At 42.3% G+C, this 14,109-nt stretch overlaps 1 protein-coding gene across 4 annotated transcripts in view; it reads right to left on the reverse strand.

The window, feature by feature from the left end:
- TBC1D8 (TBC1 domain family member 8) overlaps window positions 1-14,109 on the reverse strand; it is a 48,538-nt gene that overhangs the window by 1,091 nt on the left and 33,338 nt on the right. For all 4 annotated transcript variants that reach the window (XM_039548740.1, XM_039548754.1, XM_019282852.3 and 1 more), the window contains 12 exons: window positions 13,638-13,820; window positions 13,090-13,240; window positions 11,830-12,044; window positions 10,898-11,015; window positions 6,503-6,788; window positions 5,889-6,018; window positions 5,506-5,604; window positions 4,929-4,997; window positions 3,354-3,594; window positions 2,065-2,130; window positions 1,368-1,457; window positions 1,104-1,204 (listed from right to left, as the gene is read on the reverse strand). In XM_039548740.1, the coding sequence (XP_039404674.1) occupies window positions 1,104-1,204; window positions 1,368-1,457; window positions 2,065-2,130; window positions 3,354-3,594; window positions 4,929-4,997; window positions 5,506-5,604; window positions 5,889-6,018; window positions 6,503-6,788; window positions 10,898-11,015; window positions 11,830-12,044; window positions 13,090-13,240; window positions 13,638-13,820 (1,749 nt within the window). The remainder of the gene's footprint in view (window positions 1-1,103; window positions 1,205-1,367; window positions 1,458-2,064; window positions 2,131-3,353; window positions 3,595-4,928; window positions 4,998-5,505; window positions 5,605-5,888; window positions 6,019-6,502; window positions 6,789-10,897; window positions 11,016-11,829; window positions 12,045-13,089; window positions 13,241-13,637; window positions 13,821-14,109) is intronic.

Raw genomic sequence — 14,109 nt, forward strand, 5'->3', positions numbered from 1 at the left:
ACTTCTGCCTGCTTTTAAAAACATTAGTGAAAGGATTTCAACCCCCACTGCTGCTAGGAAACCTTGTGCTGAAATCAAACAGGGAAGAGGGCAGTGAAGTATTTTGGTGCCCTGATGAAGGAAATCAGGACATGCCAGACGATCTAAGGGCAAGTGAGATACAAGGCAAGGGATAATCCATTACTGGTGTCTGCCACACAGCAAGTTACAACCGAAGTAGCCATCTACAGGCCTGCAGGCAAACTTCCCTTCTGCTGTTTCTCTCCCCTCTTTCCCCAGCTGTTCTAAAAAAATTCTGAGATCTTCCCTGCCCAGCCCCTTTGTGTCTCTCCCTTGCTTACCCATCACAGATTATTATCAGGCTAGAGAGGATGTTTCCATATATCCTGTAATGAAAGTCGTGAGCCCTCAGTGGAATGATGCCTTTATGAGATCATGAGCCTCTGCAGAGCTGACAGAGTAGGTACATGCCACCAGTTCAAAACTTTATTTAGCAACAGGAGCACAGAAGGGATTCTGGGGGCAGCCCCATCTTTCTTTGCGTGTCTGTACATTTGTTTTATTAATATGGAGCCCTTTTCTCTCCAGTAGATTTCCTTATGCCAACAACACAGAAAGCTAATGGCATTAGAAAACAGATGGTAAGATTGTTACAGCCTTCAGCTGTTCTCCTGCAGTTCAAGTGTTTGGCTAGGACAGGGCAAGTTCCAGGTGTGGTGTACTAAGAAGCTACTGGTTTGGTGCAGCGGAGATACAAGAAGATGGAACAACAATGTACATTCCTGGGAATTCTTGGGCTTGGGAGGAGGAGGGCTTTTTCCAGCCTACATAAGCCTGTTTGCTTGCATCTTCTGCTGCAGGTGAGAGTGAATCTGAAATTCTACTCCCCAGCCAGTCTGAGCAGAGGGAACTGCTAGGAAGGTAGTTTTTAAAAAGTAAAAGTTTTTAAACACCTGCTCCCTGGACCAGAGGACCCCAATCCTCAGTACCTGAAGGACTGAATATAAGTTCAGGCTGAAGTCATACTTCATGACAGAGCCAAACTTGTATTCAATCATTTCGAGTACACTTCTTTAAAACAGTACAGCCGCTAAGGTACATACCTGGCTCATTTTTGGCAATTCCTTTTCATTTTTAGTATCCTTTTCTTTGGCTAGATCCTTCAGCATCTGCTTCAACTGCTTTTGGTAATCTACTGCATCACCTTTTTTGGAGCAGACATAAAAAGGAGAATTCATTTTCAAGTCACTGGAGTAAATCTGTATTTCAAAATAAACCCCAGAGAGCAGAGATAATATGGCACGGATCAAAAGTGGAAAGCTGGTTATCTCATATGCACTCGCATTAGAGAAGTAGTCTGGACATACCGTTTGATTTTCCAATGACCAGTGGTCTTGATGTTGACAGCAAAGGATTCTTTAATGGTGACTGGCTGTCTCGTTCGTTTTCTGTGAGAGCTATCAAAAAAAAAAGTGACAAATTTAATCCTTTGAATTCTGCATGATGTTTTTTTATTTTTGTATTTGAAGAAAGTGAAGTAATTGTGCAAAAATGTTTTGTAAACACTTAGGTACTTTTATTTCATTAAATCATACTGTAAAATTATGTTACTGTAAGACTGGTGCTGCAGTTGGAAGCTTGCCAAGAACTGCACATTTTAATTAAAAACTTTGCAGAGGAACTACCACAGAATTTTGTCACCTAATCCAAACTGGATCAAGATATACAAGGACATCTCTACTGTACATGGAATACAAGCCATTCAAAAACATTATTTCAGTTCATATTTTGTCTGGAAGTAACCATATAATTGGCTGCAAAAGATCTCTGAATGCAACAGATATGTGAGCTTCAACATTGTAATCTATAAATTCCATCCAAAAAGGTTCCATTTGTCATCAATGGAATAATTTGTAGAATGCAGTAAGCGCAACTACAAATGCACATCCTGTATGCTCGCAGTTGGAAGGAAGCAAGATGGGGTTCCTCATTAAGCAGCTTTTTCCCAAAAGCAAGAGATTTTTTGGGGAAAGTGAGGTATTCATAACCTTTCAGATTTCTTACCCGGTGGGATATGCAGCTTGTATAGTAACTTTATCTTTTCGTTCATTTCTCCATTATACATAACATCTACAAAGAAAGAACAAGAAGGAAGTAAACCAGAGCATTTACTTCCACAGTTTAAAATAAATCAAGCATCTCTTTGTGCACAGGGGATAATTCTTTACATGGACAATCAACATATGGCCAGTGTATTACTTTAGGTTGTGCCTGTCAACAAGGAACCGCAGGTGACAGCCATCTGTTTTGGTCTTTGTTCTTCTAAAATAGACTGTGACCACCTAGTCCTATGGAGCTTCAGCATCATTTAAAAATATCAAGGAGGATGGCAGGCAATCTAGTAAAGGCTGTTTGCTGCCACAGATTTACAGAAATGTGAGAGGGGAAAGACAGAAAATGTTGGGGACATCATATTCTTAGTATTTCTCCCCCTTCAGCCCTTACTGCTGTTCTGTAGAGTAAGCCCAATGGAGATAACTATTTCACATGTAATATAATTCACACTTTCAATGACCAGTAAAAATTAGATTCTAAACTTTGAAATGCACTCAAATACTGTGAGAACTTTGAATTTAAAGTTGTATCCCTCTAAGAATCAACACTAAATAAAAAGAGAATACAGGGTGCCTTAGTGTTCACATAAAAAAGTCTAAAAATCCAAAGTGGCAAGAACACAAAACCATGGCTTTTTACTGAAGCTTTGAATGTTGATTCAGTTTTTTCCACTTGAGGTCAGGCAACAGTTGAGATATGGCACTTTCTCTTCAGACAGATTTTGGACAGGCAGTCTCACCTATTAGGACAGCTGGTGGCCTCAAGACCAACCCTGGCACAGCCCTCAGTCACTGCAGGCCAGATTGTTTTTGTTCTGCTTACTGTCAACATGTAAGGCAGGCAGCAGTCAGCTGTGTAAGGTTAAGTCTTCAAGAAGCAGTTTCAAAGAGGTACACTGAGATTTCAGAGGTATACTCAGAGCAACAACTGGGTAGAGAGGATTTCCTAGCATTCTGTGCAGACCCAAGTGTCATTTTTAATTCACACAAGATTTTCAACAAAATTATTGTCTGAGAAATCAAATATTCTAACACCATATTCAGTCATGTCCTTAGGCTGTCTTTTAAATCAAATTTCAGGTGATTGGAACACAAAAACATCAGTAAAGGTCACTGATATGGATAATTACAAGCCCTAAAAACCATCTTCTCTGCCTGTCAGGTGGCATTTTAACACTGCTGTTTCCCCCCGTGCCACCCTCTGCTCTGCCCCCTACCCAGCCCACAGTGAGCCGATACCCAAGCAGCTGGCGAGCCCCTTGAACTCGATGAGCCGGTCCCTGTTCTCATCCAGGAGGCGGAAGGTCCTGTGGGCAAGGAGGTCGGTGTGCTCCCCGCAGGTCCAGGGCGAGAGCAGCCGGTAGAGGCTGGCGAACTGCTGGGCGTCGATGCGGTACTGCTCGGCGTACGGCCGCCTGGGGTCATGGCGCTCCGACACCACGCTCGTGCTTTCCCAGTAGCACCTGATTAAATGCTCCCTCTAGGAGAAATCGGAGACAGGACAGCGGTTGTTGGGGGGCGCAGCAGCAGAGAGCACAACCAGCAGAAAAGGGCATTCACATCAAACTACGCTGTAACGTGCTCGACATTCACTCTGTTGCAAGGGGTCACAGTGATACCAGGACCAATTCTGTGTGAAAAAGCAGATCTTTCATCAGAGCAGCCAGCCACTCTCACAATTTCCAATGGACAGTTAATAAATATGAAGGGAGACCGGGCAATTCTTGAAAAAAGTTTACTGTGAATTTCACTACTGAAACTGTTTAACCACATCTGACCCAGGATGTCCCTTACCAGCCAAAGGTACAGAGGGTCACAAAATATACAGAGTAAGCGTAGGCTTGACCTGCTCATTTATTCTCCCTCAGACCTCTCCATTTGGATACTGTACCTATTAGTCTTCTGCTAGGAACAGGCAGAACTAAGAATCCTAACAAAGCAAGCTGTCCCTGGGGGAGCAAGGGAAAAATCAAAAAAGGAGCCACTACCAAAAAATGAAATTAGGGGAGTGTGAGCTAGTCAAAGGTCAAAACCAGCAGCGAGGAGCAAGAGGGAAGCACTGAAGAACAAGCCCCAGCAGCATCATCTTACAACCACTAATGGAGGCAGGATACAGCTGCTCCTGGCAAGAAAGCTGTGTAACACTAATGACATACCACAGAGTCATATTCTCAGTATTTATGGCTATGGACAATACACAGAAGAAATGGTCCATTACGGGAAATAATTAAAAGCTTGGACCTCTAAATCAAGTATAGTTGTATAAGCTTAGATGTCCCTGTCTCCAACTTTATTGTAAATTTTGTCAAACATCAGCTTGACAGAAAGGAGCTGAAACTGCTTCTAGTTAAAAAAAAAAAAAAAGCAAACCAAACTATTAGAAAATTGGGAACAAATGGCAAGGACACAAGGTTGTTGGGTTTAGGGGTATTTTCCCCATGGAAAAGAGAGTCTGCCTTTAAAGAGCATTAAGAGAATGGGATTGAAATGCACTGCCAAGCTCCCAGTGAGCAGAGGTACGTAATATTTAATTTATTCTGCATGTGAAAGTTAACAGAACCTAACTTGTCACGGACCATTTCCAAGCAGAAAGTTAGAAAGAAACTCTGGAGCATTTCTCTGAAGAATGAGTACATTACTTTTCCTCTTTAACAACTGCACAACCACAGAAAGGACAAAATGGCAAGATCCCACCCAGGGAGCATGGCCAAGGCAGAGGACGGGATGTCAGTGCTGCACTGCAAAGTAACAGCTGGAAGTTATGCCCAAAAAAGCCTCAAAGAGGTGCATCCCCTGCTTTTCAGGGAGACCAACCTTGAACAAGTCATACAATTCCTCCAAATCTTCAGGAAGAATTGAAACATCTGGGATGACAACTCTGAGCTTAAAAAGAAAGAAAATCATGTTAGTGACATCACTGACACAGGCAGACTCACAAGCTGTACTTAGGGGGTACAGCTGAAAACCACCATTAAAATATCTTTGCAATGTTTCCCCCTTCTTTAGGTTCACCAGTTGGACAGATCCATGAAAAGAGAAATCCCTCAAGGGCTATTAGAAACAAAGACAGGAAGTCCCTAAGCTACAGGTCACAGAGGCCAGGGAAGCATCGCATGGTGCTGTCTCTCCTCTCTTCCCCAGGCAGCTGCCGAGGGCCAGCCACTGTCACAGACAAGGTGATGGGCTGGACAGTCCTGCACTTGTTCATAAATTTAAAGCCACCCTAAACTATAATGGCTGCAAAAGAAAAACCATCAGCATTCCAGGAAAGAGCTTTTTGCAGAGTCACCAGTGATTTTTCAAGACCTAGTGGCACCTTTTTGAAAACTAATCCATGTGCCTCCAGAGAGGCAACACTGAGCTACCTCAGTCAAAATAATACCCTGCTCACCACATTTTGCTTGGTTGTATCTTCATGGCTCTGCAGGACACGGATTCGGTGTTTGTAGCGCATGTGCTCTATCTGTTCCACAGAGTGGTCTCCAAATTTCTGTAAGAGAGGAACAGAAGTTTATTATTTGTGTTGTATTTTATGATACTTGTATTTCTCATTAATTGGCTATACAGCTTTTAAAGTGCAGTGAGACCTTGAATAAAAAGCATACTCAGTCTCTAACTGATCTAGGTATTCATACTACACCTAGTCGTGTGCATGAGAGCACTTTAGTCAAGGAATCTGTAAACGTGTATTAACTTTCAAAGCAGCCAAGCTGAATTTAACCTTCTTTTAAAATTCTAACTTAAGTGACTAGTAGATACAAAGAATTATTTTACCTCATAAGAGTCATGAATCAGGTTTGCTATTTCAGTCACTGGAGAAGATTCCTGGTCGTCACTGAAGAATGCATGGTGATTACCAATAGGTGGCAGAGGGCTTTCCTCATTTTTGACACGCTCTAAAAACCTGAAGGGAGGAAATATGTAAGAACACAGATCACATTGCACTGTGCTCTTCTCAGTTCAAATAAGTGAAGAAGTCTTATGGCTTAGACTTAGAAATAAATTGGGTTTTGGGCAAGCTAGACTTTTCAAAAATGCCTTTGTGATTACTCATCTGAGGAACAGCAAGCCAGCCAAATTACTAAAGCTGCCCAAGGAAGAAAACTTCTGTCTCCTTGAAGTCTGGAGCAGGAAGCCCATCAGTCTAGGGAAGGCACGAAGAGCAGCAGTAAATATTGCACACTGACGCAGGCGATGCACGTCTCGGCACTGCCAGGAAATTTCACAGGACATCTCGTCCGATGTACAAAGCCATTGTTTAAGGCAGACACTGCAACAGCAGCAGCAGCAGCAGGGTGACACAGAGTGTCCCTGGTGCCTACTGAGCAATGCCTTTGTTTTAGGGCAGAATGGCCCATGATGGAAGGAGCACTCCTGTGTGGCCATACCTGCTCAGGATCATCAGGGCCTGCCCATCATCCTTGCTGTTACACAGATCCACAGCATTTGCTTCCAGTATGGCCAAGCCCAGCTGGAAAATGGCTTTGATGCCATCATAGAAGAAGCAGTCCACAACATTCACAGCACTTTCCAGGGGCATGATGCTGAGGAAAAGGGTAAGGAACCAGGAAAGAGAGATGGAAGCTAGGGCTGTCAGATCCTTCATATGTTCAGCCAGCTCTGGAAGTTGCTCTTTTATAAGCTCTTCAAACACTGACTGGTCTACCTGAGCACCTACAAGTCATAAAGGAACAGTATTAGCCAGGACTGACACAAGAAAAAATATTTTTTGAAGTTAATCACTGCTGTCAACTATTAACCGCAAGAATTTCTTAAGAAAATTTAAACCATCAAGATACAAACACATCTACAATGAGAAGTGCCATTATCCTGCTGCTGTGATCTCAGCCCAACCCCTGTGTCCATAAGCCTTACTGCACAACCTTCTGCAACAACTGTGTTAATTCTCCTAAGTGCCTTTAGGGTGCAATGGAATAGCAATAGCAGCAGCTGTTGGTTTTGGCTACAAGAGCACATAATAATTAAGTGGTAGAAAAAGCAATATTAAAGCATTTTACTGCTCCACTTGGGATGTACGCAGTAAAAAAAAGACAGTACACATTTTTCTCCAATGTATGTACTCAAGCAAGTGGGCAGCAAAGGTTTTGCTCTAAGTGAGAAAACACAGGATGGAAATCCAGATATGGCTACACACACCAAGCAGGAAGAAAAATATTTACACGAAAGTACAGGCACAGATACCAATATACACTTACAAGCATACATAGCTACACATAAAGAAGAAAAGATTTCCGCAATGCCCAGATAAGATTTCCTAACTGTCCCAACCAGTCTTTCCAAAAGGAGCAGATCTGGGCTCTGGTTTAGCTACTAGCTTAGCTCTGCTTTATCAGCAGCTATTAAAGAATCAATATAGTTTCTTCTCAATGAAGTAGATTGTGTCTACAAATCAAATCTGCCGCATCAGGGCTTTGACCAAAGACACTGCAAGTTAAAAATATTCCTGAATACAAAATGCAGTTAGCTTTTCAATTATTTTGTCTTTCTTTTCAAGTTATTTCATTTCTTTCTTATGGTCCATATTCTGCTAGTATTACGAAACAATTTTAATTGCTGAGACATATATATCCCTAGCACTCAAAACTTCTGTTGTTCAAAAGCAGAATATAACCTGGACAATTTGTGGCAGAGAGCCAACATCTTTTGGCTTTGCATCCAAATCACAGGGAAAAAAAATAGCTATGACATTTCTCTCTCTTAGAACCTTTCACATCAGGCCACAAAGAGCTTCTGCTGGTGACTGAACAAACATTACAACACCACAAATCAAAAAATAAAAGCCCATGGACATGCAAAAAGCTTTTGAGAAACACATCATGCACGATGCTTTGAAGAAAAAGCCTTCCATAATATTGAAAAAAACGGAGGAGAAAAACAGACTGGAGTTACTCAACAGAGGGCAATTTTTGTTTGGGTTTTTTTAATAAGCTTAATGCAAACAATTTAATAGCCACAGTTAACACAGACCCAAAAAACAGAGCTGGATTTAGAGGTATTTGAAGGAAGCCAGACACAGGCAAGACATATATAAATAGATCATTCCAGACTCAGAGACAGCACTGGCAAAACCCAAGGTTTAAAAGGAACATGCAACACTGCCCAGATCTTTCACAGATCTTTTTATTATAAGTGTTGACACTGTAGATGAAAGTCAAGCAGATGTATTAAAATTGACTTTTCTGTCCATGTTTTCATTAGGCTCCCAGAAAACATGAAATCAGAGCAAATGAATCTGTATTACAGCATGAGACCATGATGAGGTAGGAAAATACCAGGGCATCCATTTGAAAAATTATGACCTTAGATGCAAGACACATGACATCTTCAGGACTGAAAAGGCCAATCAGAGAAATGAAATAAGGTTTTCAATGTTTCAAGAATTACAGTGTCAAGATGATGACAGTCTAACAGGTAAAGTCTAAACACGGGTAAGATGCCCTGCTGGTTTTTGCAGGGGATGGAAAAGTCATGGTAATTGAGAATAGGATAGGCCTGACCCTTGCAACCACTCTTGACCCATATACAACTTGTTTCTATCTTGCACCTATAATTTCCTCTATGCATTGCAGAGAGAAGGACAGAGGGAATTCCTGAAGGAGGAGCCCTCCCTGTAGGCTTTTCCCATATGCAAGCAGTGAAATAATAAAAAAGCTTGTGAAAGGAGAGAGGGGTCATAGCTGGCAAGGCTGAGGAGAGAGATGCTCATGTGATAAAAGTAAAAAGTTGAGTAGGACTGAATTGCCAAAGTTTTGAAAGCAAAAATTCTAGCTAACTAAATGAACACACACATAAATAAATAGAAGATTTTGAAACTCATAAAGAAAAGGTCTGAGACAAAATGGAGCTAAGAAGGCCTGTTATAACCCAGGTCATTAATTCAGTAGCTGTTTGGACTGTAGCGATTACTGGCTGACACTGAAGAGGAAAAGCACAGTGGCAGGTAGCAACGTCAGAGATCGCCAAAGTTATTGAGAGATCACAATTTGGACAACAGTGTTGGCAGGGCAGGCAAAGAGGAAAAGTTGGGTCTTGGAAGTGTTACACAGGCAGAAACAATACAAAGTTTAGACAAGAGCTGGCTGTAAATCAAAAAAGAAGGTCGACTGAAATGCGGAGCCAAGAACACTAACTCAAGCAACAGGAACCAGAGGAGGGGCAGGGTGGAGAAGATCAGTAGCACCGATTTGGGCATGTTAAATTCTAGGGTAAAGCTGAGCTGCAGAAGTAAGTGCTCAGTGAAGCAACCATGCTGCAAAACAGCATCAGTGCTGCTCAGCGGGGGAGAGTGGGGCAACTTCCAAGCTGAAGCTCCTGGCTCTTCACACTGTGGTGAGCCATGGCAGTAGAGAGACACAACACTCTTTCCTTGGGGTACAGAGGGCTGGAAAACAGAGACAGGACAACCAAAACTCTCATCACTTAAACAATGTAGGCTGGAGCCATGGCAAGTGACAGGCAAGATACAAAGCCCAAATTATATACATCTTAAGGCAGGGACATGGCTGGCCAAGTAAGACAATTCATTAAGTTGGGTGGAGAAAGCTAAGGGTAATAACCCAGCAAGCATCAAAGTTATGAGTAATCCAAAGCATGCTGATAATATCTAGAAATGCTTGAGTACAGATAAAGCTGTTTCTCCTTTAATCAAGGAAGGAGACACACAAACATGGAAGTCAGTTATCAAAATAACAGTTTAAACTCATGTTTGGAGACAAGACGAAGAATTCTGACAAGTGGGACAGGTAACAGCACCTAGTCCAGTAGCTAAAAATACCAGTGGCATTTAAAGCACCACAAAACATGCTAAGCATCCAGCTAAACTTTGGAATAACTCAGCTTTAACTTACCTTCTTACCAGATCAGTGACAAGACAAACTGTGCAGTGACACAGTGTCAGGAGGGAAGTATGACAGCCCCATCCTTCAGGTAAAAGACTGGAAATCTTCTCAGATGTCTCCTTCCACTCCACAGGCAGCACAAGAGTGCCCAGACCATTTCTAGCTCCCAGAACCACAACTGCCAGGGATTTCCTGCTATCCTCACTTCCTCACAAGTGACCCTGGTCCCTCTCTTTTGCCACAGCAACAGTGTAACAGCAGATGCTGTAGCTAAGGACTAAGGTTAGGATTAAACAGGGAAAACTATCAAACATTTCTGTAAGGGAAGGAAGTGACTGCAAAGAACAAATACTGCTCAGACCCTCTCTTTCTGTGCATTAGGCAGTTTGCACAACAATCTTAAAAATAACGGCATTATATAGGTGACACAGCACACAGAAGTGCATGGCACATTCTGCAGAGGGACTTGTATCAGCCCTCATTACAAAGGGCTAGTGTAGATGCAAGCCTGCATTGCTCCAGCAGCCATGCAATTCAGACAGGTCAGATCACAGATAGCTACCCTAGCAGATCTTTCCTAGGTTCATCTTAAACAGCTCAAGTCTCTAACACGGAACACTCCTAGCCACGTTCTTCTATTTATGTAACAGGCAAAAGTGTCACCACCTTCTGACCAACAGGAAAGAAAAAAACGAACTGCAAAGTTGAGCATGTATTTATAGATTTTGCAGTTCAAACCCTTCAAACCAAAACCAACCCTGGCTGGAATCTGAGCTGCCACTGCTGCTGTCCCTACACAGCACACAAGTAGATGGAGCACTTCATCCGTGGAGTCTGGACCCCAGCTGACCCTGAGCATTTTACCCTCCCCTGTGCTATATGGCTGCCCCTTCCCAGTCTGCAAGAAGATGGACACGAGCTCACCTATCACTCGGTGGTTGAAGTAATCCGGCAGCATTCGCTCACACACAGCAACCAGCAGCCAAAAGGCTTCCTCCTCTTTGGCATACAGCAGCAACACGGAGGTCAAAATATTCATAGACTTACAAGGGCAAAGAAGAAAATGGGATTTGTTAGTGACAGCAAATCCTACTGACAAAAGCTCAACTGTGGCTATTTTTATAGAAAAAAAAGTAGCTTAACACGATGTAAAGAACTAAGAAAAAAACCAGCAAGAAAAGCAGAGAATATACAGCAAATACGTAATTGCAACCCAAAGGCATAACAAGTTTTCCAAACTTATGTCTACTGCTTTTCATAAGAGCAACAGGAAACAATGGACAAAAGCACAATACTGGATTTGCCAAGATACAAAGCAGGTATCTGATACTGCAAGATGTTTTGGGGCTGCTTTTAGTGCCCCCTATTCCAGTATCAGGACCACTCTGATGTTAATCAAAATTCAGGGAGCTGGCCAGCTAGACAGAGTACTTTCACCATTTATCATCAGTTTTGGAAAAAAGTGGCAGAAAGGGTTCATTAAGCCTCTGCTCCAGTGCACTACATAAATCTCATCGGTGCAGGCCAGTTTGCCCTGCACTGCTTCCAAGTATTGTCCAAGAAATGCACTTTTGAACAAACAGAAGCATCAGAAACATTTTTTCCCCTCCTGTAATTATAAATGCAGTTTGCAAAATGCTGAAGGAATATTGTTGTTAGAACAGAACCTTTTGGTGAGCCTACATACTTGTTTTCCAAGGAAAAATGACATTTACTATCTAAAATTATGTACATTTCCTAACTAAAAGGACAATACTTATCAAAAGCACCATTAAAAGCACTCTCAAGAGAACAACGAAGAGTGGGAAGAAGGGGAAGAAGAAGCAGGGAGCATTATCCCGCTGGGAATTTCTCACCTGGCAGTAGCCTATTTTGGGGTTCCTGTGTGCATACGCTGTGAGCACCCTCCTCAGGGCAGCTATCCCCGTCTCACTCTGGAAGGCCGGGTGCTCAGGCAGCGAGCGGTGCAGGTCACGCTCGATCTCCTCTGTTGCCATACAGCACTTGCCCATGGATGCCTCCACCAAATGTATGTAGTACCCAGGATGTGAGGCAAGATCTGTCTCGGCATCTGAAGGCAGCAGGAAGGGAGAAAGAGGAAGGTGGGAAGAGATAAGGATGATGCTAAACCCAGTGTTGTAGAAATTACTGCTCAAAAGGGTGTAAGAAGCAAGATGGTTTTCCCCAAGGTCTGTGAATCTCCAGACCTAAAAGAGAAAGTCCTAGCAGAATACGTCTTGAAAACTAAGTATTAGCAAAGCTTACATGACACAACATCATTCAAAACACCTTGACTGAGCAAAGGATGTCTCCAGCACTAAGTATTGGTTTGGATTGGAAGGGACTTTAAAATTCACCTCATTCCAACCCCCCTGCTGTGGGCAGGGACACTTTTCACTAGACCAGGTTGCTCAAAGCCTCATCCAGCCTGGCCTTGAACACTTCCAGGGATGGGGCATCCACAGCTTCTCTGGGCAACCCCTTCCAAGTGTCTCACCACCCACACATATTACTGGGAGAAATGTACTCAGCGCTGTTCACATCCTTCAAGGAGGAAAAGCTCCACACTTACAAATGTCTGAATATGCCATATATTGGATTAAGGACTAAACTTGACATCATACTTTAGGCACATTCTGGCTCTGCCATATCTGTCGATGAAATGAGTGGTTTTTTCCATCTCCAGTTTCTGTAAGCCCTGCCAACATTCAACAAGAAACAGGAGCAGGTCTGCCAACTTTGAGATTGCCATTATTTTGCAATAATCTGATTTGTCTATGGCTAACTCAATATTTATGCTACAATCTAATTGCTGCTTGAAGATGAGCATTGTTTTATGAAAACATGATACTAATTTTAAATTACATAGATAACAAAGATGTTATTTTGATTCTTCTGCACATCATATGATATCATCCTGAGATAAAACTTTTGCAGATCTACCTGGGTACTTCCTTGCATATGTTAGTTCAGTTCAGATCATCTCTCTTCCTTAAGTAGTATCACAGGTTCCATGTAAAGGACATTTAATTGCCCCTGGGAGGTTTCTTGCCTGAATGTTTTGCCCTGTCCAGAATCAGATGATGCCTACAGTCAACATTTCTAAGCATGCCCACCTGAGAAAAGCAGCCAGAGTTTGCCTCTTAAGGATTCGGGAATTCCCATAGCAACAAGTTTTCTGATTTTCTCTGTGCGAAACATGCACACAGTTCTGCCATACTCTACAAAATGGTCATCCCACAGGCTCTCTTTGATTTGCTCCCTAGACTGGGAACAAGAAGATATATTTTAAAAAAACAGATCATGTGCACAGGAGAACTGGTAAACAAAAGCATTTCACGTAATAAAAATTCCACAAGGTATTTCCATTACCGATGGAAATGGAAAGCCTGCTCTAGGGATCACAACTTGCCCCACTTTGCATATCTAATTCACCGCACAGGGAGAAAAATTATAAATATTCACCAGAATGAAATGGGGGGAGGGAGAAGAAAAAAATACAAGTAAAGAGAAAAGCTGTTATTCCAAAAGCTGTTATCTAACTTCTCCAACCAATACAGAGTGCATTTTACTAAAAATGCTTATCTGTCTGAATGTAACCCCAGCTTTTTTAAAAACAAAACAAAACCTGAAATTCCTACAGCTTCCCCCAAATGTTACATACCTTTCCAAAATCAAGGCCTGACATTCCTGACTGATGAAAGTCTGACCTTAGTGCTTCTGCATTGAGCAAGTAACTGTTCTCCTTTTCACATTCACTTCCCTCCTTCCCTTGTGAAGCCTCTGTTCCCAGACATGCAGCCTCATCATCCCCCAGCATGCACACGGATCCGAAGGCAAGGCTGTTCTGCAATGCAGAAATCAGAAAAGGCTAAGAACTACATCCTTGACTGTCCTCAAGACACAGAGCTGGGTTACCCTTTGCCTTTTGCATCAAAGTCTTTAACACCTTTCAGGAGAAAACGTCTTACTCAAGACTTCATACAAATTGTCATTCATGTGCACGTCAGGAGAAGGGTTGTTACTTTAAACCAGAAGTTGTTAGCCAATTCTAAGTATCCTTGGTGACAAGCTACCAAACAGTCTTCTACTCTTAGGATTTGACAGACAAAAATCACAGAACCATTTAGGTTGGA

This window comes from Corvus cornix, chromosome 1 (genome assembly GCF_000738735.6).
Source record: "Corvus cornix cornix isolate S_Up_H32 chromosome 1, ASM73873v5, whole genome shotgun sequence".
NCBI classification, from domain to species: domain Eukaryota; kingdom Metazoa; phylum Chordata; class Aves; order Passeriformes; family Corvidae; genus Corvus; species Corvus cornix.